Genomic DNA, 26829 nt, shown 5'->3' with positions numbered 1-26829 from the left:
CTCTTCGCCTGCCAAGCAAAATTGCCCTGGCAGCACCTTTGGGAGGAAAACTGGCTCTATTTCCACAAAATTGACGCATCATAACAAAGGACAAATGGGTTCTGGATATTATTACCTGAGGCTACAGATTTCATTTTCACACTTTACCACAGATGAGAGGCATGCCAAATCTGCCTCCAAACCAATGGGCAGAGGCACAAATGCAAATTTCAGCTCTCATGGATATGAAAGCAATTCAAAAGGTACCTACAAAGGAGCAAGGTCAAGGTTTTTACTCAAGACTATTTCTAGTACCAAGAAAGGACAAAGCCTGGAGACCCATTTTAGACCTCTCAATTCTAAACACATACCTGGAGGTACCCAAATTCAAAATGCTCACACTACAGCAGCTTCTTCCCATGCTGGGCAAGGAGTCTTGGCTGGTAAAGTTGATCCTCAAAGAGGCATACCTGCATGTCCCTATCAGACAAGATTGCAGAAGATACCTCAGATTTTTGGCAGGTACAATGCATTATCAATTCTCTGCATTGCCCTTTGGCTTATCTACTGCGCCCAGAGTATTTACGAAATGCCTGGCATCAGTAATTGCATACTGCAGACAACGAGGAATACAAATTTATCCATATCTGGACGACTGCCTGATCCAAGCGGACAGCAAGGCCATTCTATTACAGCATCTGGCATTTGTAACAAAGCTGCTAAGTTGCCTAGGGTACACAGTAAACAAAAAGAAGTCAAAGCTAATACCCTCACAAGACATAATATTCCTGGGTGCCAGCTTAAATACAACGGCCCAGATGGCTTATCTCATGCCAGACAAACAAAAACAACTGACTCAATACTTCCAAAAGATGGCAACTTTTACCCAGCTCACTGCAAGGAAAATCCTGCAGGCATTGGGGTTCATGGCATCCTGCATTCAACTAATTCCACATGCAAAGCTGCATATGAGGAAATTACAATGGTACTTGAAAAGTGTATGGACTCAACACAGGCACAGCCTCGAAACAAGTATACCTCTCATTTCCTGCCTTCAAAAAGAGTTCCTATGGTGGGCTCAAGCATGTCAAATAAACAAGGGTCTTCCTTTTGTCTTGGCTCCAGCAAACCAAACTATGACAACAGATTCTTCAGACTACGCCTGGGGAGCACACATGGCAGGACAGTGCATACAGGGCAAATGGTCTGCAAAACAAATGCATCTACACATCAACCAAAAGGAGATGCTAGCTGTGCAAAATGCACTGACAGCCTTCAAGGACCTCTTGCATCCAGGACAACTACTAAGGACAGACAACACCACAGTTATGTGGTACATAAACAAACAGAGAGGAACACACTCCTACCCTTTATGCAGACAGGCAATGACCTTGTGGAACACAGCATTGACTTACCAAGTACAACTGCAAGCACAGTTCCTGCCAGGAAAGGAAAACATATTGGCAGACGAATTAAGCAGAAATTTGGCAGATCCTCATGAGTGGAGACTACACCCACAAGTATTTTCAATGATAACTCAAAGGTGGGGCCGCCCAGACATAGATCTATTTGCCTCCCCCAACAATTGCCAACTACAAAAATTTTGCACAAGGACCTATCATTCCCTAGCCTGGAAAGTGGACGCCCTATCATTCAGTTGGACAGCATTGACAGTCAATGCCTTCCCACCACTACCTCTCTTGACCAAGGTATTACTGAAAGTCAGATCAGAGAGACCACAAATGATCCTCATTGCTCCGGATTGGCCACGTCAGCACTGGTACTCTTACTAAGGACCTTGACTCACAGCCCTCCATGGATCTTACCTCAATTCCCACTTCTGTTGACTCAGCAAAACTCTCAGATCCTTCACAGTCAGCTCAGGACTTTAAATTTAGCTGCATGGAGAATACCTTGAATTATCAATCAACACTTCTCTCAAAGGACGTCCTGAATGCCATTTTGGAGGCCAGGAGGCCCAGCACCAGAAAAACGTACTCAGACAAATGGAAAAGATTTTGTGCATGGAACCAGGCTAAAGGCCAAAATCCTAGGATACCAAACATTCCTCAAATACTGCAATACTTAACTGAGATGCTACACAAAGGCCTTTCTTTCTCATCCATTAAGATCCATGTTTCAGCCATTTCAGCTCAATATAATACGGATCCTCCCATATTCTCACACCTTTTACTAAGGCAGTTTCTCAGAGGGGCTAAGAATATGAGACTCCCCAGAAAACCCCCAACGCCAGTTTGGGACCTCAACTTCGTTTTAGAAAAATAAACACTGCCTCCTTTCGAACCAGCCTTCTCAGCAGAACTACAATACTTGCCATGGAAAACAGCTCTGTTGCTGGCTATCACCTCAGCACGCAGGGTCTCAGAACTACAGGCACTTATGGCAGTGGACCTTTCATCATTTTCCATCAGGAAAGAGTCTCTTTACGAACTAACCCTACCTTTATGCCAAAGGTAGTATCCAGTGTGGCTTTGAATCAGACCATTCATTTTCCCACCTTTTATCCAAACCCCCAGAATAAAGGAGAAAGACTCCTTCACTCTTTGGACATTCACAGACAGCTATGTTACTATTTGGATAAGACAAAGACCTTCAGAAAAACTGACCAACTCTTTGTATCCTATGCTGCAGGTTCACAAGGAAAGGCCATTTCAAAACAGACCATCTCCAAATGGATAGCACATTGTATCCGCTTTTGCTACTCGCACCATGGGAAAGCAATGCCTGTTAATATTAGGTCCCATTCTACCAGGGCTACAGCAACCTCAGCAGCCTTTCTCAGGGGGGTTCCAACCAAGGACATTCTGGAGGCAGCTACTTGGAGTTCAGAGCACACCTTTACCAAGCACTACCACCTTCCATTATACTCAAAAACCAGAGCTGGTTTTGCCACTGCAGTTCTGCAGGGCATCCTACCTTCACCTAACCCAGTTTAGTACCAGCCACCCATCCATAGCTTTGGGATTCAACCCAAGTGTGATGACTGCAGCAGTAGAACACGATGAACATAGTACAGTTTTGTACCTACCATAAATGTAGATGTTCGAGTGTATATGCTGCTGCAGTCCAGGTTACCCTCCCACCATTCCCCTCTACATACCAGGGTGTTAGTTATAACTCCATGTACATCAGTCTATTGGATGCATGTCTATATGGTGTATTTGCTAACAGCTAGTACTATTGTTTATCTACTAAGGTATTTTTGCATAGTTTTTGTATTGCCTTCCTAGTTGGGGGCACCTGACATCTGGGGCAAGAAAAACTGAAGAAAATGGCGTCGGCTGCCTCTTTTATCCCCCTGTTGCACTGACGTCAGGGAAGAAGCGACAACAACCGATGCCGGACCAAGACTTCGGAATTCGGCTGACTGCGTGACCGCCTGACGGCAGGATAACCCAAGTGTGATGACTGCAGCAGTATATACACTCTAACATCTACATTTATGGTAGGTACAAAACTGTACTTTCGTGGTGTTCCCCAATAGGGATACTCAATTCACATGGTCAGACACAATTAAAGGCAGGAGACATTAGACAGCATACAGAGCTTGGTGAAACAGTTACCTGTTTGATATTTAGAGATTCTCCTTTCAGTATTTAACAATCAGGATTGGTACATGGGCAGAGCCAGTTCATTTTGAGATACTGTTTGAGGTTATTTTTGAATAGACCTAGGAGGATTGTAGGGTTACATGGTTTGGCAATGAATTCCAGGTTTTGCCACCTTCTGGATCTACTGTTAAAGTGAGTTTGTTCAAACAACAAGGTTACCAAAGCAATGTCAATTCTTATTGCACATTTGTGTCAGGAACTTACTGTAACCGTAGATGCTCCGGTATATTCACTGCTGAAATACTGCCTCTTGGGTTCCTGCCTGTGGAACTACTGGACAGATGTTCACAGCTCTTCACTCTTCTCCCTCCGACTGAAGTGGATTCCCTCCCACACTGACTATAGAATATCAGTGATACAGACCTAAAACTCTGCTGTACCAAAGCCTTCCTGCCCCTACACTACATGCCCAGCTTATAGTGGTTAGAAAAGGTGAGGTGTGGATGAAACAGCAAGTGGCTATTTCATAAATGCTCTCGCCAAATACTTAAAAAAAAAAAAAAAAAAACGCCGACACTGCAGCTGTGCTGGTGGACTCTTCTCTTAGTACACAAAGCTTTCCTGTGTGTTTTATAATGGAACAGATTGCAGTTCACCATCTATTTAGACTTTTCTTATTCACTGGCCTGCTCGTTTCCATCAGTTAAAAGCAGACAAACAGTTCTGTCTGACATCTCACTCAAATTCCAGAGCTGCATATAGATATCCAGTAAAAGTCACTCCCCATTTTGTTTTCTTTCCTGGGATAAGAAAGTACAGTTGTGTACATTTAACATAAAGTTCATGTCCATTCACTGACTTCCTGTTTCTGAACCCCTGGGTCGGCCCAACTACCAAAGTAAAAAACTCTCTCCTCCTTGAACTGGCAGACGCCCTACCTTGATGTCAGGATGGCTGGATATAAAGGGAGCCAGTCGATGCCATGATATCAGTTTTTTTTTTTTTTTTTGCCTCTAGAAGGTAGGAGCCCCATAGATGAATCTTAAGCAAGGGACCAGACTATAGGAAGGGGACCTGTAGGGCATCACTGCAGAGGGTCCTCTGACAGAGGATGACAGAGTAACCAGCTGTTACTGTAAGGAAAATAAGGGGGTTGGAAGAAGGAAAAGAAGATTGCAACAGTGAATACACTTGAACAACTACATTTATGGTAAGTGTGCACACAACTGTAACATATTCTTCATGCTTTACTGTTGCAGTCCTAACTTATGGGATGATTCCAGAAAACTGAGAGGAGGGTGGAAGGTGCCTTAAATGGAAGAGAGGATACCCTGCAAGATGCCAGTGGCAAATCCTGCTCTAGACTTGGAGAAGGCTGACAGGTGGTGATGGTGCTTGGTAAAAGTATGCACCTTGATCAGGTAGCTGCTTCCAAAATGTTTTTGGTATGCACTCCCCTCTGGGGAGCAGTGGAGGTGGAAGTGGCCCTGGTTGAGTGGGTCCTAACAGATTCAGGGGGCTTTTTGACATGGTAGGTGTAACAAAAGGAAACACAATGGGAGATCCATTGGAGACAGTTTGCTTGGAGACTGGTTTTGCTTCAGAGCACAAGGCAAAGGAAACAGTTGTTCTGATTTTCAGAAAGCTTTAAGTTCTGTCAAGGTAGTTGAAAATTTGCCTGTGTACATCCAAGGAGAGAAAAATTCTTTCCCCTTGGTTCTGTGACTTAGGGAAGAAGGTAGGCAAGTGTATGGCTTGTTTCAAGGAAGTGTCCATGACCACCATAGGCATACAGGAAGGATTCGTTCTGAGGGAAACTCGGTTTGGGTGGAAGATAAGAGTTCCACTGCCATGAAGGCTTGCAACTCAGAGACCCTCCTAGCCAAGGTAATGGCCAGTAAAAGGGCAGTCTTCCGGGATAAGAATTTTAAATCAGCTGATGCAGCCAATTCAAAGTGTGTGTGTGTGTGTGTGTGTGTGTGTGTGGGGGGGGGATTAAGGGCATTTTTTCTAGAACAAAGTTGAGGTCCTAAGGAAGGGTGGGGTGCCTTCCTGGGTATTCTAATCTGCAGCTTTCCCCTAAGGGACTGTTCCATTAGGGGGTGGGAAAAGATTGGAGGAATAAGTAAGGATGTGGGCTGAAATGGCAGAAGTGTGAATCTTAGAGGATGAAAAGAATAGGCCTTTGTCCACCAAGATAGCCAGGTATCCAAAAATGGCTGAAATGCTGGTTGAAGGCCTTGTTGCTGACACCAGAGAAACTTTTCCACTTGGCAGAGTATATTTTCCTAGTACTGGGTCTTCCAGATTCTTTGAGGATATTAAGCACCTGACTACTCGGGGATTATTGAGGGTAGAATTTTGATGAATTATCCAGGCAGAGTTTGACAGTCTGCAGGCTGAGGTGAACAAACCTTCCCTTTGCCTGAGTCAGCAGATCCACTCTCTGGGGTAACTGCTAATATTTTTCTTTGATCAAACTCAGCACAGCAGGGGGCACCAGTGGTGCCTGGGCCACAGTCTAGAGCTATCAGGATGACCTTCGGACCTTCTTCTCTGATTTTAAGATGACGCTTGGAAGGAGAGACAGGGGAGGAAATGCATAAAGAAATAGAATGTTCCAGAGGAAGGAGAAGGCATCTGTTTCTCCAGATGTGTGAAGTTTGTTCCTGAAACAGAATCTTTTTAAATGAGCATTTTTGTCAGTGGCAAAGAGGTCTGAGGGGATCCCCATTTCTGGACTGTGCTAAGAAATGTTTCCTGATGCAGCTGCCACTCATAGGTATCCATTAAGTGTCTGCTGAGGCGGTCTGCTAGAGTGTTCCGAGCCCCAGGAAGGTACTCACCCCATCAGGTGCAACCTCATAGCACTGGCTGCCTCCCAGATCTACATTGCCAGCCAGCAGAGTAGGCAGGAGTGGGTGCCTCCTTGTTTATGTACCACATGACTGTTGCGTTTTCTGTTCTGCTAAGCAGAACACCTGATTCCATGCCCTTCTGTACTGCCATCAATTTCTTCCAATTTATGTCCTTGTGTCTGAACTGCTCTCCCCATCTGCCCTGGGATAGGAGGTGTTGGAAATGGGATCCCTAGGCTCTGAGTGATGACCCGCTTTCAAATGGCCTCAGTGCAGTTGACTCTTCTCTCCTCAGAAAAAATAGTTGTGTAAAATCTTACCACAGTCATAGATGTCCTTCTCTTACATGTTGCAGTTTTCATAACATGAGGGAGATTCAACCTAGGTGACCCAAAAATCCAGACAGTATACCAAAGACTTAAGTTACTGCAAGCTACATGCAACACTGCACACAGAACAGCACAGCGTCGGCCATAAAAGTGATGTCTGCAAATACCATCCTCACAACGGAATGCCCCTGTCAGAACACCAGTCCAAGGATAAGAGGTAAAAGGAAAAAACAAACACACATCCATTCATATGCAAAAGCATGAACCAAGGGTGAAGAAGGGTGGGATGGAATATTACAACATGGAAGAAAAGGACATTATGGTTATGACAAAATTTTACACAACTATTCTGTCCTATTCCCATGTTGCAGTATTCATAGCATGTAGAAGAATACCAATGCTCATGAGTGAGAAGGGGGAGCACAAGAAGTCTCCACAAAGCCATGCAGAATTGCTCTAACAAATCATGCTCTGGATCTGGAAATAGAATCCAGTTTGCAGTGTTTTCAGAAGGTATGAAAAGAGGATGAAGTAGCTACCTCTAGCATAGAGGCAGTGTTCAAACCTTTAAAGAAGGCTCCAGATGAGGCCACTGCTTTAGTTGAGTGGGCCTTAACAGAGGAAGAAAGTTTTTCCCTGAGAGAGATAAAAGGTAATAGCCCTTGAAATCCAAGATGAAACAGTCTGTTTAGAGACAGATTTACCCAGCTCCCTAGGGTGAAAGGAAACAAACAATTGCTCACCCTTTCTAATGGGTTTAGTCTTGTTCTGATAAAATCTTAAGTTGTCTGTTACATCTAAAGTGTGCAGCACCCTCTCACTGGAGTTCTGAGGAGAGAAGGGAAGAAGGTGGGTAGATGAATAGACTGATTGAAGGACAAGTCATTAACCACTTTAGGCATGAAGTAAGGGATGGTATGCCGGGACACCCTGTCCTTGGGGAAAATTCAGAAAAAGTTGAGAAGCCATCAAAGCTTGGAGTTCTGAAACTCGTTTAGCAGAAGTAATGGCTACTAGCAAAACAGTTTTCCAAGTGTAGAAATTTAGGGAAGAGGAAGCAGCAGGCTCAAAAAGAGACTGGGTCAGTTTTTCCAAGACTGAATTTAGATCCCAGGGAGGAGGAACAGGTTTCCTGGGAGGCCTTATGTGAAGGATGCCGTTTAAGAAAAGTGTGACCTCTAACCCAGAAGCTAAGGGGGAGACAAAGGCAGACATGCAGAAATGGCTGACAAATGGGCTTTAACTGAAGAATAAGCCAGTCCAGCCTTGAGCAGTTAAAATAAGAAAGAACTAGAGGAACATCTACTGAAAATGGATCTAGTCTCATAGTAAGACACCAGATGGAGAATCTCTTCCATTTAGACAAGTAGGATCTTCTTGCATTAGGTTTCCTGGCTTCCTGCAGGATTAAAAGCACGTCCTCAGAAAAAACTGTCTGAAAGGAATCGAAAGCCCATCACCCACAAGGTCTGGTTCGGTGTTGCCAAATATGGGTGAATGAGAGATCCCTTGTCTTGTGTGACTAGATCCACCCTGTGAGGTAACTTGTGATGACTGCCCTTAGCTAACTGCCAAACAGGGAACCAATGCTGTCTTGGCCAGAAAAGGATCACCAACAAGATTTTTGCTTTGTCGTCCTGTATTTTCGGGAGGAGTTCTGTTCAAAGGGGAAGCAAAGAGATCTATTTGAGGAGTACCCCACTGGCGAAGAATATCCAGAAACACATCCCTGTGGATCAGCCAATCATGGGCTTGTCATGGATCTGCTCAGAATGTCTGTCTGAAAATTTAGAGCTGATGGGATGTAAACTGCAGATAAGTCATCTTTGCTTGAAGAGCGATCTCCCAGGCATGAATTGGTAATCTAGAAAGTAAGTACGACTATGTCCCCCCTTGCTTGTTCACATACCAGAGAACTGTGGTGTTGTCTGTGAACAGCTTCAAAGGACCTGGAAGGAGAAACGACCTAAAGGCTTGAAGGGCCAGGATCAGAGCCCTCACCTCTTTCATGCTGATGTGTTGCTTCCTTATGAAGGGCAACCATAGGCCTTAGACTTTTAGCTTTCCCAGGGCTGCCGCCAACCCCAGATCAGAAACACCTGTGAACATTTCCTGAAGGTGTGGGGGGGGGGGGGGTTGATGTGACTACAGGGAAAGTCCTGGCTTTTGAGTAATCCAGTGAATCCACCAATGCAATTCCTTCTTTAGGAAAAGCAGATGTGGGAAGACAAATTCTAGACTATGAGCACGCTGGGACCAGTGTATCTTCAAGTACCACTGGAATTTTTACATGTGAAGTCTGGCTAGGGGTAGCATTGAACAATTCAAAAAACAGTATCCAACAGACTCCAACAAGCTCCGAATGGCAAAGACTGTAAATGTTTATTATGAAGTGCTTTTCGTTGCCGTGTTACAGCAACTTCATCAGATAGTAACAGAATACTTTTTCCTTTCAAGTATAAATAGTTAACCAAATCAGGTGGTACAACCATCAGCTGTTAAATACATCACAATACGTTCCTAACATAAACATTTTTTTTTTTACATGTCAACTTAAAATTGATCAAATACAACGTTGATCAATCAAACATGTACCCGCAAATACTTCCCATATGTTTGCCCTAACCAAACAGTAAAAATAAAATCAATCAATACAAATCACTTAATAAACCGTGTATGTGTATAAACACACATATAAACGCTTGTACCACCTTTATGTTGATAATTTTGTTATTAATTTTTTATTACTTGTTTCTTGTTTAAAGTAAACAACCCTCCAAGTGTTCGCTTTCTGTATATTAACAAATATGTAATAAACAAGTATATATTAAACAATTATATAATAAACACGTATATATTATAATCCACAGTCAACAGGTCAAAATTTTTTTTTCATCTTTTTAAACTTTTAAAGTTTTAATAAACAAGCTATGCTGCAGGTGTCATTAAGCCCCGGACTCGAGAATGCATTAAGCCTAAATTGCCATGCTAATTCTCATTCTTCTAGTATTAAATTAAATGGTCCACCTCTAAGGTCAATATTTACTTGATCGATTGCTTTAAATAAAAACCTGTGGCCTCCGTTTGAAGCTGAATGTCTTGCCAACGGATTGTCACTTTTGTTTACGTCTATGGTGTGGGTATGCTCGTATACTCTGTCACAGAGCCTACGCTCAGTTTTCCCCAAATAGAATAATGGTATGAGTGGGTTCTCCCCTGCTTGTTTATGTACCACATAACAGTGTTGTCCATCTTTACCATTAATTGTCCTGGAAGAATGTGGTCCTTGAAGACTGTCAGAGCATTCTGTACAGCTAACATTTCTTTTTGATTGATATGCAGGTGCATTTGACTTGGGTTCCATTTGCCCTGAATGCACTTCCCTGCCAAGTGAGCCCCCCATGCATAGTCTGATGCTTCTGTTGTTAGGGTTTGAGCGGCAGGGGATAGAGTGAATGGCAGTCCCTTGTTTAGGTGATAGGCCTCTGCCCACCAAAGGAACTCTAACTGTAGGCAAGGTATGATAGGAATCATAGCTTCTAGATCCTGAGAATGTTGACAGCATAGGCTTTTTAGATACCATTCTAGTTTCCTCATATGCAGTCTTGCATATGGAATTAGGAGAATGCATGAGGCCATGAACCCCAAGGCTTGCAGTATTTGTCTTGTAGATAGCAGGGTCTTTGTAGCCATTAGTTTGAATTAAGCTGTGAAATGAACTTGTTTTATCTGGTGTGAGGAAAGCCATCTGGGAAGTTGTGTTCAAGCTTGCTCCCAGGAATACAATCTGTTGGCAGGATAAAAGATGGGATTTCTTTTCGTTTATGGTGTACCCCAGAGAAGTTAGCACCTTTTCTACAAATGCCAGATGATTCAAAAGTATGTCCTGGCTTTCTGTCTGAATTAGACAATCATCCAGGTATGGGTATATTTGAATATTTCTTTGCCTGCAAAATGCAATGATTTGAGCTAGGCACTTTGTGAACACCCTGGGAGCAGCAGTAGATAAGCCAAAGGGCAGTGCAGAGAACTGATAGTGCATGTAACCTGCTTTGAAGCATAGGTATCTTCTGCAAGATTCCCGGATTGGGATGTGCAGGTTGGCTCCTTTAAATCCAGTGTTGCCAACCAGGCATCCTTGCCTAGCATAGAAAGCAACAGGTGAAGAGTTAGCATCTTGAATTTTGGGATCACCAAAAAAGTGTTTAGGATAGAGAGATCCAGGACAGGCCGCCAGTTGTTGTCTTTTCTGGGTACCAGGAAAAGTCTTGAGTAGAAACCATGTCCCCTTTCTTCTTCTGTGACAGTTTGACTAGCCCTTATACTTGAGAGAGAACTTGCTTTTGAGCCTCTGCCAACTGATTTGGGGGTAGCTCTAGCCAACCATTTGGGGTTGGTGAAGTGTGAAAGTGGAATCTGTATCCTTGGGAAACTATTTAAAACCCATCTGTCCTGGGTAATGAGTTCCCAGTTTTTGCCTGCAGAGCAATCTTTCCCCCTAAAAGAGCAGTCAGTTGAGAAGGGCTTGGAAGTTTTAAAATTAAGTCATTGAGACAATTTACCATAGGGAGGAGTCTTACTACTCCCTGCTTTGGAAGAGGGAGCCCCCTACTGCTTAGTCCTGTGCGCACCTTGGGACTGAAGCCTGGGTGTTCTGCTGGTTCTGGGTTTGGACTGAGAAAGCCTGGAAGAGGCAGGAAAGGACCATTTCTTAGACGGCCAATGCCTACTAAATCTTGGAGGCTGTACATGTAGGAAATCTTTAACAGTTTGCATACATTTAGCTTTTTCCTCCATCTTTTTAAGTACTACTACTGCTTTGTTACCAAACAGGTAGTCCTGGTTTAAGGGGGCATCCAGCAATTTAGCTTTAACATGATCTGTCAAAGACTGCTCCTTAAGCCAAGCATGCCTTCTAAGTACAGACCCAGAGACAGCAGCCCTGCAAGATGCCTCTAGTGAATCAAAACCACATTGCAAAGTGTTTCCCAACTTCAGCAGAATGCATTAAATCCTGTAAATCCTTATTTTCAGCACAGTCAGGAATCACCATCATTTTCTGTTTAAGCAATTCAATAATATGCTGCTGATACTTTAACATATGAAACTGGCAGTTTAAGGCCCTAATGGCCAAGGTTGCAGAAGTGTATACCTTCTTACCTAATCTATCCAGCTCCCTGGAATCTCTATCAGTGGGGGTAGGATTTTTGGCAGTAGTAGCCTTAATGCCCTTGGGTCCCGTGAAATGGTCTCAGGATCTGCAGTAGGATTTTTAAAGAGGAACCTGTGAGAGTCAGGAACCCTGTAATATCTATCTGGTTTTCTGGGAGCAGGAGGTAAGGAGTCAGGGGTCAAGCTAGATTCCAAAAAGGCATCAACAATGTCCAGTACAGCGGGGACAGCTAAAGGCCTGTGTCGGGGCAGGAGTAAGACATCTCTAAGCCTCTTTTTAGAATCAGAGTAATCCTGGCTTTGCCAGCAAAAATGCTCCCTATGAGTATGCAAGGTTTCATCAAAAGAGAAATCCTCTGGAGGGGAAGCAGAGGAAATACAGTCCTCTGCATCAGAATCCTCAGAGGTAGATAAGGGTAAATTATGGTCATCAGAGGAAACAGAAATTTCAGAATCCTGATCAGAAGAATCATAAGCAAAATCAGACCTAGGTCTGGAAGGTTGGCTTCCCCTGATTAAAGTAATAAGGTCTTCAGCCATTCTTATCATTTGTTTTTTAGGCATAGAGGCCTGACCATGTGGTCTGGGCGTCGGTTTTCTAGGCATGGATAGAGTTTTAGGCCTTGAAGATGATGGTGTCGGTTTAATATGCATGTCAGTAGGCCTGAATAAAACCTCAGAAGGCAGTGCCTGCACAGCGTCTCCGGACCCATCCAAGGTAGACATCCGCAGGTTCCACAGTTGAAGCATCTCTCGGCAGACTCCGAATGGGTCTCCGTAGAGGCCTGTGAATCTGAAGTACCGTGTATCAGGGACTGCGAAAGCGCCTCACTGAGTATCAGCGAACTGAGGACTGGCTTAGGAGAAGCATCGTCGGCAGCTTTGGACCTAGGTGGCCTGTCTCTGGCTTTATCTTTGCGTTTTTTCGGAATGTCGGTAGTCTGGTGGCTTACCGAAGCCATATCTGGGAAACTGAACAGAGTACCAAAATCTTTAGAAACGTAAGTATACCAAGGATGAATAGTTCGTTGTTTAAATAAGGCACAAAACCGACAGTGAGGTACACTGTGGTCAGGGCCTAAGCAAGGAATATAGTACGAATGAAAATCTTTATGAGGTATTTGCTTTCCACAAGAAATACAATTATTGACTTTTACTGACATTGGTTTAGAGCAAGAAAAAGTTTCCCCAATGGGGTACTTAGCTTTAGTTGAAGACTTCGGTTCTGAAACTCGAAAACGAAAATTTCAGGAGTCGGCCGACAGGCATTTGCGAACTGCTTCTGCTTCTGGCACCGCACAGCAAGAAAGACTGATGTAATGGTGTCGGCTGCATGCTTTATACCCCTGTCTACCCGACATCATGGAAGATGAGACAGCAAACGACGCAGGACCCTAGACTTTGATAATCAGGCCGACTGAGAGCTACTGCAAGCAGATAACCCAAATGTGATGACTACAACAGTGAAACACGAAGAACATCTGGATTTCCAAGTCATGTAATATCCTTTTAGAATAATGGACAGGAACCATTTCTCTGTGGTAATGCTTGTCCAAACTGAAAGGGATTGAGAAAGGTGCTGGGAAAGGGTATTTCTGAGGAGGCTGCCAGGTAGTCACGGACTCCCTGGCCTATTTGGAAAGGGGGCCTTTTGAGCCGAAGATGGCCGAGACCTAGGAGACGTCTGCCAACATGTGGTCTTCTTATGTTGTTGGGAAGGTGTATGGGTCTTCTTATTAAAATTAGTTCTCGAAGGATAGTTCCTATGAAATTCAGGAACTGGGGAGACAAAAATACATTTAAGCTCCCTAAGTTCTTTTCCTTTCCTTTTTAGGGATTTGAATAGAGCTGCAGCATTAGAAACAAAAAAGGCAGTGTTGTCCAGAGGTGAATCCATCTTTGCCTTGAAATCCTTATGCAAAAACTGCAACTTCGGCCAGGAATATCTCCTGAGGATTGAACTAGCTGCCGCTGATCTAGCAGACACCTCTGCTGCATCATAACTGCACTTAATGGAATGCCTGGTAACCTGGGAAGACGGACCCAAAAAGACAGGAAAGCGGGGGTTTTGCTGCACAGTCAGTTCATTCATTAATCTGGACGCTTGAGAAAGAAGAGCCACAGCATACTTGGACATGTGTCTGATAATTAATGGCCCTGGAGGCCACAGTGGAAGAGGTGTAGACCTTTTCCCCCAAATCTCTCCATCACTTTACTCTCCTTATCTGAAGACAGAAGATTGGTAGAGGGCAATAAATTTGGCAGTTTTGTCAACAGACAGAGATCACAGCTGGGTCTGCAAGAGAACATTTACACAGATGATTACTATCCTCAGGCACCTTATAAAACCTGTCTGGCCTTTCAGGAGCAGGAGACTGAGAATCAACATTTTTAAATGCTGCCAGAAAGGCATCTTGAAAGGCTGGCAAGACAGGGGGGATTGCTGAAGGAGTGCCAATTTGTAAGAGGTCATAATACCTCTTTTGCACCTCTGAGACCTGTGAGCTTTCCTACTTTTGAATCCACTTCAGTTGAGGCATATTCCAGAGAAGAATCAATTTGAGTGAAGCAAGCCAGGAATTCATCAGAGGATGAATCATCTTCCTCAGAGGCCTCAAGTTCAACAGACGGAGGAAGGGAAATAAGAAACCATAGGGTAAGGAGGATGCAAGGTGGAAGGCCTAAGTGCCATGAAGGCATTCAAAATCCTCTGAGAAAAGGCTTGCCAGTCTGCGGAAGACTCTAAACAGAGACATGTTTTTTGTTTTCTCTTAAGAGGAAGGCCTAGCCTAGGCTGGGAAGGAAAGACAGCCATAAGCCTGGGCCTCTGGATCCATCAGCACAACCTCAACGGAAAGAGCAGGAGAGGTACTGTGAGGAATGTTAGAAGGAACAAGCCATGGTTCCCCCCCCCTTACAGTCCAAAACAGGAGTCTGCAAAACCTCTGTGGATGTGCTGCAGGAAGCTTCCCTAATGGCTTCTGTATCAGTACCCGCCGAAGGAGGAGGGCCAGACATTGTAATTACCTCTCTGGGCCTTCACTGGCCTCAAGAGTGGCATCCGCGATCAGAGGTGCAGCTGAAGATTTAGGCCTTACCTTTTTTGCCTTCTTCCAAGGACTCCCCCTACGGGCCAGCAGCACCTTCCATACCTAGCACTAGTTGTTTAAGTCTCAGATTCTCTAGGTATAAATTAAAGGAGGACAGATGACTGTGGAGGATTTTAGGGACAAACGGCACAGGCCTTATAATCATGATTGGACCTTAGACAAAAAAAAAAAAAAAAGAGACACAGGTTGCGGTTGTCTCAGTGTGAAATCTGTCTTCCACAGTGGCACTTGCCCTTCTTGGATGACATTAACCTCTAACAAGCATGCACCTGCAAAAGCGTAAAAGATATTCTGCAATGGGGCACTTATCTGAAAGAAGATAAATTTTTAGCGCTCAGACAGACAGCTGGAAGACAGTGTTCAGAGTGGCTGCAGAGAAGTTCTAAGGATGGTATGCAGATGTCACTTTTATGGCCGACCCTCAGCTGTTCTATGTGCAATGTTGCACATATCTTGCAGTAGTAACTGTACGTTTCTTGCAGTAGCTTAAGCCTTTGATATACTGGCCGGATGTTAGGGTCGCCTAAGCTGAATCTCCCTCATGTTATAAATACTGCAACATGGAACAGAAGGACATTATCTGTTTCATTGCTATGGTTCCTTGGGTATTTCAGTAAACCTGGGCTAATCCAACCGGACACCCACTCAACATCTAGTCTTTCACAGGTGCCATTTGGACAAAACCATAACTCTGAATTCCCTTCCACAGGACAGAACTGCCTCCTTAAAAAGCAGCAGTACGAAATCTATGGGGTTCGATTTGTCATGACAGTTTTGGGACTTGTACCATCAATACTGATGGTGCAATTTGCTCTTTACCATATGAGAATCCTACAATGGCTACTGCAGTCCTGGAGTCTTAATAGTCTCAGATGTACGATTCCCTGTCTCAACCCATCAGGATAAAGTACAGTTGTGTACCTACCATAAATGTAGATGTTCGAGTGTATTCACTGTTGCAGTCATTACACTTGGGTTATCCTGCTGGCAGGCTACCTGCAGTCGGCCTGAATTCCAAAATCCTGGTCCAGCGTCGGTTGCTGTCATCTCTTCCCTGATGTCAGTGCGCCAGGGGTAGAAAAGATGCAGCAGACGGCATTTTCTTCCGTTTTTCTTGCCCCAGATGTCAGGTGCCCCCAAAAGGGTAGACTAAAGAGATCTGATCATAAAAAAGCATGCACATAAACTTCATCTACAAGCAAATACACCACATAGATTGTATAGAATAGAGAAGTACAGATAAGTCCTAGCAATGAAAAGGGGGATGGTGGGAGGGTAACCTGGACTACAACAGTGAATACACTCAAATATCTACATTTACGGTAGGTACACAACTGTACTATGTTCATCGTGTTTCACTGTTGCAGTCATTACACTTGGGTTGAATCCCAAAGCTGAGGTTTGATGGCTGGGCCTAAACAGAATTAGGAGTGGCTATGAGGCCCTGCAGAACTGCAGTGGCAAAGCCTGCTCTGGATATGGAGTAAAGAGGTAAGTGGTAGTTGCTTTGTGAAAGTGTGCACTGAAGTCCAGGTCGCAGCCTCCAAAATGTCCTTGGTTGGTACTCCTCTGAGGATGGCTGCTGAAGTGGTTGCTGCTCTGGTAGAATGTGGCCTAATGCCCTTAGGCACTGATTTGCCATGTTGTGAACAGCAGAAACGAATGCAGTGGCCTATCCATTTTGAAATAGTCTGCTTAGAAATAGCTTTCCCTTGCGATCCTGCAGCATATGCCACTAAGAGTTGCTCAGTCTTTCTGAAAGCTTTAGTCTTGTCCAAGAAAAAGCGTAGCTGTCTGTGTATGTCCAAAGAATGCAGAAGTCTCTCCCCCTTATTCTGCGGGTTTGGATAAAAGGTAGGCAAATGTATGGTTTGGTTAAGGGCCACACTGGACACTACCTTAGGCATAAATGCTGGGTTTGTCCTTAGAGAAACCCTGTCCGGATGGAAAATAATAAAGGGTTCCACAGCCATTAGTGCCTGTAATTCTGAGACTCTTCTTGCTGAAGTTATTGCTGGAAGAGCTGTTTTCCATGACAAGTATTTTATCTCAGCTGTATTGGCTGGCTCAAAAGGAGGCAGTGTGAGTTTTTCCAAGACAAAATTGAGGTCCCATGCAGGTATTGGAACTCTTCTTGGAGGTCTTATGTTTTTGGCCCCTCTGAGATACTGCCTTAGCAGTGGATGAGAGAAAATAGGTGGGTCCATATTGTAATGAGCTGAAATGGCAGAGGCATGGATCTTAATTGATGAGAAGGATAGACCTTTGTCCAGCATCTCAGTTAGGTATTGTATAACCTGAGGAATATTTGGAACAAGCGTGTCAATTCCTTGTGCCTGGTTCCAAGCACAGAATTTCTTCCATTTTTCTGCATAAGATTTTCTGGTGCCGGGCCTCCTGGCCTCCAAAATAACATCCATAACTGCTTTAGAAAGAGGTGTGTTCTGAATGGTTACATTATCCGCCATGCAGCCAGACTTAGAGTTCTGAGTTGGCTGTGTAGGATCTGATTGTTTTGTTGGGTCAGCAAATGAGGAATTTGAGGTAATGCCCAGGCTGGGCCTTGAGACAAGCTTTTTAGGATTGGGTACTAGTGCTGGCGTGGCCAGTCTGGGGCAATCAGGATCATTTTTGGCTTCTCTTCTCTGACCTTTAGGAGTACATTGGGGAGTATAGGCAGAGGAGGGAAGGCATATACTGAGAGGGCTTTCCAGCTGAATGAAAGGGCATCCACTTTCCATGCTTGTTCGTGATAAGTCTGAGTGCAGAATCTTTGTAGCTGGCAGTTGTGAGGGGAAGCAAATAGATCTATGTCTGGGTATCCCCATTTCCCTGTTATCATTCTGAAGATTTATGGAACTAGTTTCCACTCGTGAGGATCCATGAGGTTTCTGCTTAGTTCGTCTGCCAAGGTATTTGTCCTTCCTGGCAGGAATTGTGCTTGCAGGTGTACTTGATAAGTCAATGCTGTGTTCCACAAAGTCATGGCTTGTCTGCAGAGGGGGTAGGAATGTGTGCCTCCTTGCTTATGTACCACATGACTGTAGGATTGTCCGTCTTTATCAGCAGTTGTCCTGGATGAAGTAGGTCCTTGAAGGCTGTCAGTGCATTCTGTACAGCTAGCATCTCTTTTTGATTGATATGAAGATGCATTTGGCTTGTGGGCCATGTGCCCTGAATACATTTTCCTGCCATGTGTGCCCCCCCCCAGGCATAATCTGATTCATCTGTTATGTCTGCCTGGCTGTGGGTAAAACGAATGGCTGTCCCTTGTTGTGGTGACAGGCCTGTGCCCACCATCGAAACTCCTGTTGCAGGCAGGGAATGAGAGCAATTAATGTTTCCAGGCTGTGGCAATGTTGAGTCCAAACACTTTTTTGATACCATTGTAGTTTCCTCATATGCAGTCTTGCATATGGAATTAGTACAATGCAGGATGCCATGTAGCCCAGAGCCTGCAGATAACTGGGTCTTTGTTGCCATGTTTTCGAAGTAAGACATCAGTTGCCTTTGTTTGTCTGGCGTGAAATAAGCCATCTGGGCAGTTGTATTTAAGCTTGCACCCAGGAATATTATCTCTTGAGAGGGTTCTAGTTTTGATTTCTTTTCAATTACTGTGTACCCTAGGCAAATTAACAATCTTTTTACAAACTCCAGATGCTTTAGTAGAATGTCTGTGGTCTCTGCTATAAATAAGGCATTCGTCCAAGTAGGGAAATATTTGAATTCCTGTCTGCAAAATGCAATTACTGGTGCCAGGCATTCTGTGAAGACCCTGGGTGCAGTAGATAAGCCAAAGGGCAGTGCAGAGAATTGGTAGTGCATTGAGCCGGCTAGGAATCTGAGGTATCTTCTGCAAGATTGTCTGATTGGGACATGCAGGTATGCCTCTTTTAGGTCTAAAGTTACAAGCCAAGCCTTCTTGCCCAGCATGGGCAGAAGCTGCTGCAGAGTCAACATTATGAATTTTGGAACGTCCAGAAAAGTGTTTAGAATAGACAGGTCCAGAATTGGTCTCCAGGCTTTGTCCTTTCTTGGTACTAGAAAAAGTCTTGAGTAAAATCCTTGTCCCTGCTCTTGTTGTGGCACTGGCTGAATAGCCCTCATGTCCATGAGAGATGCAACTTGTTTTTGTGCCTCTGCCCACTGGATTGTGTGGCAGGTCTGGCATACCTTTTGCCTTTGGAAGGGTGTGAAAGTGGAACCTGTAGCCCTGAGAGACTATATTTAAGACCCATTTGTCCTGGGTGATCCTGTGCCAATTTTGTGGAAAAAGTGCTAACTTTCCCCCTAAGGGAGCTGCCAAAAGATAAGTGCTTGGCATTTGCAGGGGGAAGTCATTGGGACTGTTTCCTATAAGGCTGTGACTTGTCTTCTCCGCTTTTGGAGGTAGAAGCACCCCATTGTCTGGGCCTGTATGAGCCCTGGGGCTGTTACCTGCCTCTAGGGCGTCTGAATCTGCCTCTTTGTGGTCTGTCTGCCACTGGAAAGGACCAATTCTTAGAAGGCCAGTTCCTGCTAAATCTGGGTGGCTGTACCTGTAAGAAATCCTTTACTGTCTGCATAGATTTAGCGTTATCCTCCATTTTCTTCAACACCTCTTCTGCCTTAGCACCAAACAAAGTGTCATGCTGTAACGGAGCATCCAGTAATTTTGATTTAACATGATCAGGCAGATTCTGTTCCTTTAACCAAGCATGCCTTCTATTAACAGAACCTGTAACTGCGGCCCTGCATGAGGCCTCCAGTGAATCATAGCCACATTGCAAAGTATGTTTTCCCACTTGTTCAGCTGCATGCAATAAATCCTGCAATTCCTTGTTCTCAGAACATTCAGAGTTTGTCAACATTTTTTGTTTTAACAAAGACATTAAGTATTGCTGATATTTGAGCATATGAAACTGACAATGTAAAGCCCTTACAGCCAAGGTAGCAGAAGTGTAGACTTTTTTCACCCATCTGTCCAGAGCCCTAGAATCTCTATCTGAAGGGACAGCGTTTTTAGCAGAAGCAGCCTTGACCCCTTTGGGACCCTGTGAGATAATTTCTGGGTCAGCAGCAGGGTTTTCACATAGAAATTCATGGGAATCTGGAACCCTGTAGTATCTGTCCGGCTTAACAGGTGCAGGCAGTAGAGAGTCTGGAGACAGGCCGGACTCTGAAAAGACATCATCGATTATGTCTAGAACAGGAGGAATTGCAAGAGGTCTGTGCTGAGGCAGTAACAGAAAGTCTCTAAGCCTTTTCTTAGAATCTGAATAATCCTGGCTCTCCCAGTGGAAATGCTCCCTCATGGTATGCAGGGTTTCCCCAAATGAGTAATCCTCAGGAGGAGAAGCTGAAGGAATAGAATCTTCAGCATCAGAATCCTCATAGGGAGGAATAGAATATCCCTGTTCTGAAGAGGAATCAGAGGAAATGGAAACCTGATCAGAGGAATCACATTCAGTATCTAGCCTAGGCCTCTTTTCAGGAGGGGGATGGGAGCCCCTGATCAAAGTACTTAGGTATTCGACCATTTTGAGCATCTGTTTCTTAGGCATAGAAGTCTGTCCTGGAGAATGTTGCACTTGTTTCCTTGTCTTTAAAACTGCTTTAGACTTTGTCTTGGATGCAGAAGTAGCTTTATATAATGTTGTGCAGGTCTGAAAACACCCTCAGAAGCCGATGCCTGCTCAGCGGCTCCAGACCCATCTGAGGGATTGATTTCCGAAGGGCCAATACCTTGAGTATCCAGAGGCCTAGTTGTCTCCACGTGGGAGTGGGAGGCGGCCTGTGGCTCTGAGGTAGCGGGAGTCAGGGGCTGCGAAAGCTCCTCACTGAGCACCGGCGACTGGCCTAAAAGAGGCCTCACCGTCGGTTTTGGACCTCGGATGCCTGTCCTTTTCTTTATCCTTGCGCATTTTATGAATTCTGGTCGTTGGTTGTTCTGATGGCATTATATAGTTAAACCTTCGGCCAAAGTAGTGAAAAGCAAAATCGTACCAACGCTTTATAGTGCACTGGTTAAATCTAGCACAAAACTGACAACTAGCAACGTCGTGATCAGAGCCTAGGCAAGGAATACAGTAAGAATGAAAATCTTTATGAGGTATTTGCTTCCCACAAGAACTACAATTGTTAACTTTTTCTGACATCAGTCTGGAGCAAGAAAAATGTTTCCCCAATGGGGTACTTAGCTTTATTGAAGACTTCGGATCTGAAATTCAATTACAAAAATCTCAGGAATCGGCCAATCAGCACTTGTGAACTGCTTTTGCTTCGGGCACCACGCGGCAAGAAAGACTAAAGAAAATGGCGTCGGCTGCATCTTTTATACCCCTGGCGCACTGACGTCAGGGAAGAAGCAACAGCAACAGACGCCGGACAAGAACTTTGGAATTCAGGCCGACTACGGGTAGCCTGCCAGCAGGATAACCCAAGTGTAATGACTGCAACAGTGAAACACAATGAACATCTCCGCTGTGCAGAACTCATCTAAACTGGAGACTTCATTCTCCTTTGACAGTTGCAGGCAGACCTTTCCAGGATCCCTCTCTAGTAGCAACTGTAACCATGGACAATATTGCTCTCAGGTGGGAGCACTGAGAAGGGAAGGTGGTCCAAGGTTATTGTTCAGATACGTCCTAAAAAAAGAACGCAGTCTTCCTTGTGTTGCAGAAGCTACAGGACCATCTTCCTCCAAGAGTTATAAACATACAGGACAGATAATATGACAGCATTGTGGTACATACATAAGCAAGGGGGAACCAGATTCTACCTGCTCTGTCTTGAGGCCATGAGGGTATGGCAGTGGGTGATGGCCTCTCATCGATTTCTGACTATAACACATCTCTGAAAGGTTTGACGATCTTGTGGACAGGCACAGTAGGAACCCTCTTCTTGCTTCACAAGTGGTCCCTGAATCTGTCAATTGTGAAGGGATTTTCAATAATTGGGGCAAATCATACTGCAATCGGTTTGCTATCCCACAGAACACAAAGTGCAGCAAGTATTTTGCCACTTTCCCTTATCAGGGACAGAACCTCAAGGACACGACAATCACTGACCTTCATGGTTACTTCACACATATCCCCCCAACCCACTCATGACCAAGTTCATACAGAAACCTATTCACAGCAGGGCCACAGTCATCCTCATTGCCCTGTTCTGGCTCAGATAGATAAGTTTCCCCTCCAAAAACCTTTCCAGAAAGAATTTGCTTGGCCTCAGCCCATTACTGCATCTCATCATTCACTCATCGGTAAAACCTAACCCAGACATTTCTAACTTGAAACTAACTCCATGATTTTTCCAATTTCAATAATGGCACAGGATACTTCCCTTCTTCTCAAAGCAGTCCACATCCTTACAGCTTCACAGAACTCTTCTGCACGTAAGTAGTATCACAGTAAATGGGGGAAAAAGGCTGTCTGAAAAAGTTTTAATAAATACGGACGAAAGCGCTTACAACATTTAAAATTTAGTGTCCGATTCTTGACTTACCCTTCTGCTTCTTCTTAGAACTTTATTACTAGTTTAAATGGGAAAGATTTGCCATATGGGCAGAATTTAACACACAACACTTCTTAGCCCTTGTAGGAGATGTACAATGTGTTATCTTCTGTTTTTTTCTTGGTTCAGCTTCTCCACTATCAAGGTAGTGTTGGAAGCAGTTTCCTCCTTTCACACTGGCTTTCAGGACTCTTCTCTGGCTTCTCATAAGTTGTGTAAAGCCTTTCTAAAAGGTACCATCCATGTGCAGCCTCCCATAAAGGACCCTACTCTTCAAAGGGACTTAAACTTAGTGTTGGAAACTCTGTACAAACCGTCATTTGAGCCAGTCACATCTGCAGAACTAAGGATATGGACAATCCCATCAGAGTAAGCTGCATCCCTGACCATCAATGGAAATTGGAGAACACACACAATTAAGTTGATGACTAAGGTACGGAAGAGATCTGCCAATCACATGGGCTAGAGGGGTTTCTCCAAAAGGTAAGGCCAGTGCAAGGGGAAGAACTTGTTGAGGCCAAATAGAGACTACGAGAAAGGTCTTGGCCTCATTTCATTTTGGATCTCTATCATTACGGAAGGAGCATAATGTAGAAAGGCATAAGAGAAACAAGGAGGCAACTCCTGGACTAAAGCTTTCATGGACCAATGCTCCACAGCAAAGATCAGACAGAAGAAAGTACAGCTCTTGGCACTGATGGGGATACCAACAGGCCATAGCAAAGCTTCCCCCATCAGCAGGAGACAGTATTTGCCACCATGTAGCTGAGTAATCACTTGTAAACCATCAGCAAATATAGTCTGAGCCTGCCCACTAAGAAGTTGTCTTCCCCAAGTTATGTAATCTGAAAAAAGAGGTAATCCAGAAAGCTCACGTTAAGTCTGTGACCCAGAGGGCATCAGGACTTACAAGAACCTTAAACATGATACAAAGCAGGCTAATAAAGACTGGTGATACCATTTTCAATGATCAAATTGTAAACCAATCCACAAACCACTTTATTAGATGGACCAGGTGAAGCTGCGGAAAGTGTTTTCTTAAACATAGTTCTACAGATGAATCCAAAAAGACAGCTCGCACCACTTCCAGGCAAACGTTTTATTCAAAACAGCAGTGAAAGCTTGTAAGCGCTTTTGTCCCAGGTTTAAAACAATACAGGAACTTCATCAGACAAGCTTTAAAAAAAAAAAAAAAAAAACAGACTACATTTAAATAAAGCAAAGCATATTACATCATTTCCTCTTTGCAAACTTAAAGGGAAATCATGCTCATAAACTGGATACCAAATGTAAAATATGTTACATATTACTACACAGTACAAACTTAAACTGCTAGTATAATTTTAGACACGTATAATAATGGTATATTAAAACATATTAAACGTTTCATAAATATATACATACAATTATACTGGTGCTTCAAAGGACATAAAGTCAAGCACTCAGAACATATAAGTTCCTATGAAAAATTCAATTCCCATTCAATTTGAACTAGTATGCTTTCATACTTAAGAGATGTGAAACCATACTAGTTAGAATTGAATGGGTACGATAAATGTTGACACTTTTTAATTTGAAGTTAATTTTTCATAAGAACTTGAATGTTTGTGTGTTGTTTGTTAAAAATAAAAATCTTTTAACTAAAAATGAGGTTCCACAGACAGCTGAACTGGTAAACCCTCTCAAGTCTTTCCAGAATACTCAAATAAGGGACTGACCTCTTAAGCTTTGGGAATGGCTCCTTGTTCTTACTTCTCGCAGATTCTCCTCCAGTCCGCTCCATGAACCCTTCCATCATTATCTGTAACTGGCTTTAAATAACTGACCTGTTGAATGTCATGTATTAGAACACTCGTCCATCTAACTACTTAAATGAATAAAATATTTGAAACAACAAGGCATCTATTCCTCCCACAGGGAGGGCAATAGAGATAGTCTCCTAGATCTGCTAGCTAAAGTAATTTTATCTGGACTAATCCTTTGAACTCCCTTTCAGTTTATATTATCTTAGGACAAGGCCTACTCCCATTACCTCACTGCATAACACCACAGAAGAAAGGCATCTCTTTTGTCTACTAATGTACTGCATAGGAATTACTATTACAGGAAAGGAACGGTGAAAAACATGCAGGGCAAAAAGAATCACCCTTCAGTTCGAGCACTGATATGAATACTAGCTTCATTCTGCAAGCACACACCTTGGACTGCCTAAACTCCATCTGTTGTGACGGCCTTTCACACTGGCAGACGGAGTGTCGCAGGGCCCTAACTGCCTCTAAAGTGAAGACGTCAGGCAAGGTCAGAGTTTGCTGCTGTCTCCCAGACTGCAGAATCCCAGACTCTGGCAGAAATTAATACCTATCAGGTTGGTGACCATCATGATGGCTCCTTCCTGGCTGCTGCTGACCATGCCCGCACCTCATCCATTGTGGGTTCTTCTGCAACCATCAAATGGATAACTCAGTCATAAGTTTCATGCCAAGAGCTGCAAGGGTTTTCTCCTTGTTTTGATGCTTCTCCGGCTTTTCCTTAACCAATGATTAAAATAAGAATGGGATGTAAAAAAAAAAAAAGGTCACCCAAGACTTCTCCTGTGAGGGACAGCCAGGCATGTCGTCTTTCTCAGCTCGCCCAGAGGGTTAAATCTGCACGAGATGAGCTTCCCTTTGTACAAGGTTCAATTCCTTCAGCACTCATTTGCCCACTGTGTGACCCTGAGCAAGTCACTTAGCCAGAGAGTGCTTTGCTGCAACTTGTAGTTTGGGACAGGCTACCTATGAACCTGTGTGGCATGCAGTCACTCTGGTGCCCTGTGCCATCACTGAAAAATATGCTACGTTTTGAGCAAGATACACACAAGGTTACTCTGGGTAGAAAGCACAGATGCTCAAGCAGAAAGCTGCAGCTTAAGCTGCGGTTGACACTTTTCCCAACCTTATTTAGAACAGTACACTGGAATATGCATCTTGTGGCTATATTTCCTCCCTAGAAAGATGGAGAATGGATAGGTACAATTCCTGAAATGGCAGAAGATCCTTAACTTTTTTGTTTAAGAGTTGACTGCAGGGTTCCATGGGGTACGAGCCCTTAACAGTGCATTGCAGTGGGATTCTGTTATCTAATCTCAATTCTTAAATGTCTGAAGAATAATCAACCTGCTACCTAGACATAGCTGATTTCACAGGACGGTATTCCTTTCTAAATGGTGAAAGACCTTCTCAGATTGATGTTGCATGCTAACATCATGTTGAACAGACGGACGGTATTCCTTTCTAAATGGTGAAAGACCTTCTCAGATTGATGTCGCATGCTAACATCATGTTGAACAGACGGAGAGATCAGTGTGGTTTTGATACGCTCAGTTGGCCAGGCCGGCAAGGGCCCATAAAAACCCTACTACTATACTATTCAGCAAACAAACTCAAAGATATTCTGGAATCATGTGTTCAAAATTTACATTACTGGAATCAAGTTTTGAGAAGGCTGAACTGCTCCTCTCATAACATTAGCTGCTACTGTTTAAAGTTGCAGATAACCTCACCTTCTGGAAATCATCAAACTTCTTTTGCAGCACTTCAACCTGCTCCAAATCAGCTCCAACTTCTTCACTTGTCAGTGCTCCTTCTTTCTCATTGATCCACTGTTGCAGTTCATTAGCTTCACGGAACAACATAAATTTCTTACAGCTCTTTTCGAGCATCTCCTTACGTTTCTCACCTAGTTCCAGCATGGAGTGGTATCTGTGGAAATAATGAAAAAATGTTACCCTTTTGTGCTACTACTACTATTGTAATAAGTTATCCATGGTGGAATTAGGAGTTTACAATTAGTTGCAAAATAAAGAAGCATACATTTTAATTTTGTAAACCGGTTATGAGAACTGGTCTTGGAACCTTTTCTGACATGGCCTTACCAACAAAGGCAAGAGAAATGCAGTACATACAAGAACATTTCAAAGAGCCTATTAGGTAGCATCTTTTTGGGGTGTGACTGAAGTGAAATGGAGAATGCAAATGGGAGAGGAGAGATACAAGATTAAAGCTGCAGTACCTCCAAATATTCTAACCACTTAGTACAGCAATACATATACACAAATGCGTGTGTGTGTTGTCAAAGAGTTGTAAGGGTGGGTGTAAACCCCCAACAGTACTTTAACGGTTTAGCAACCAGTTTCAGAACTTGTCATCTGTTTAAACCACAATTTACTTTTTAAACTCTGATGACATGCAAGACTGTGTCATGCATGTCTGAAACAGCCTGTGCCAGTTGAATGCAATCTAGAAAACAGAACGGATGGACAGCAGGGATACTCATC

General features: G+C 43.7%; 1 protein-coding gene across 1 annotated transcript in view; it reads right to left on the bottom strand.

Annotated features, from left to right (window-relative positions):
* Window positions 1-26829, bottom strand: part of SPTAN1 (spectrin alpha, non-erythrocytic 1) — a gene marked incomplete in the record, with an annotated part of 2849969 nt that overhangs the window by 1644859 nt on the left and 1178281 nt on the right. The window contains 1 exon segment of the mRNA XM_044058813.1: window positions 26056-26254. Within this exon segment, the coding sequence (XP_043914748.1) occupies window positions 26056-26254 (199 nt within the window).

Source organism: Protopterus annectens, chromosome 16.part0 (assembly GCF_019279795.1).
Source record: "Protopterus annectens isolate FY-2018-M chromosome 16.part0, PAN1.0, whole genome shotgun sequence".
Taxonomy (NCBI): Eukaryota; Metazoa; Chordata; order Ceratodontiformes; family Protopteridae; genus Protopterus; species Protopterus annectens.
This window is presented reverse-complemented; position numbering and strand designations above follow the sequence as displayed.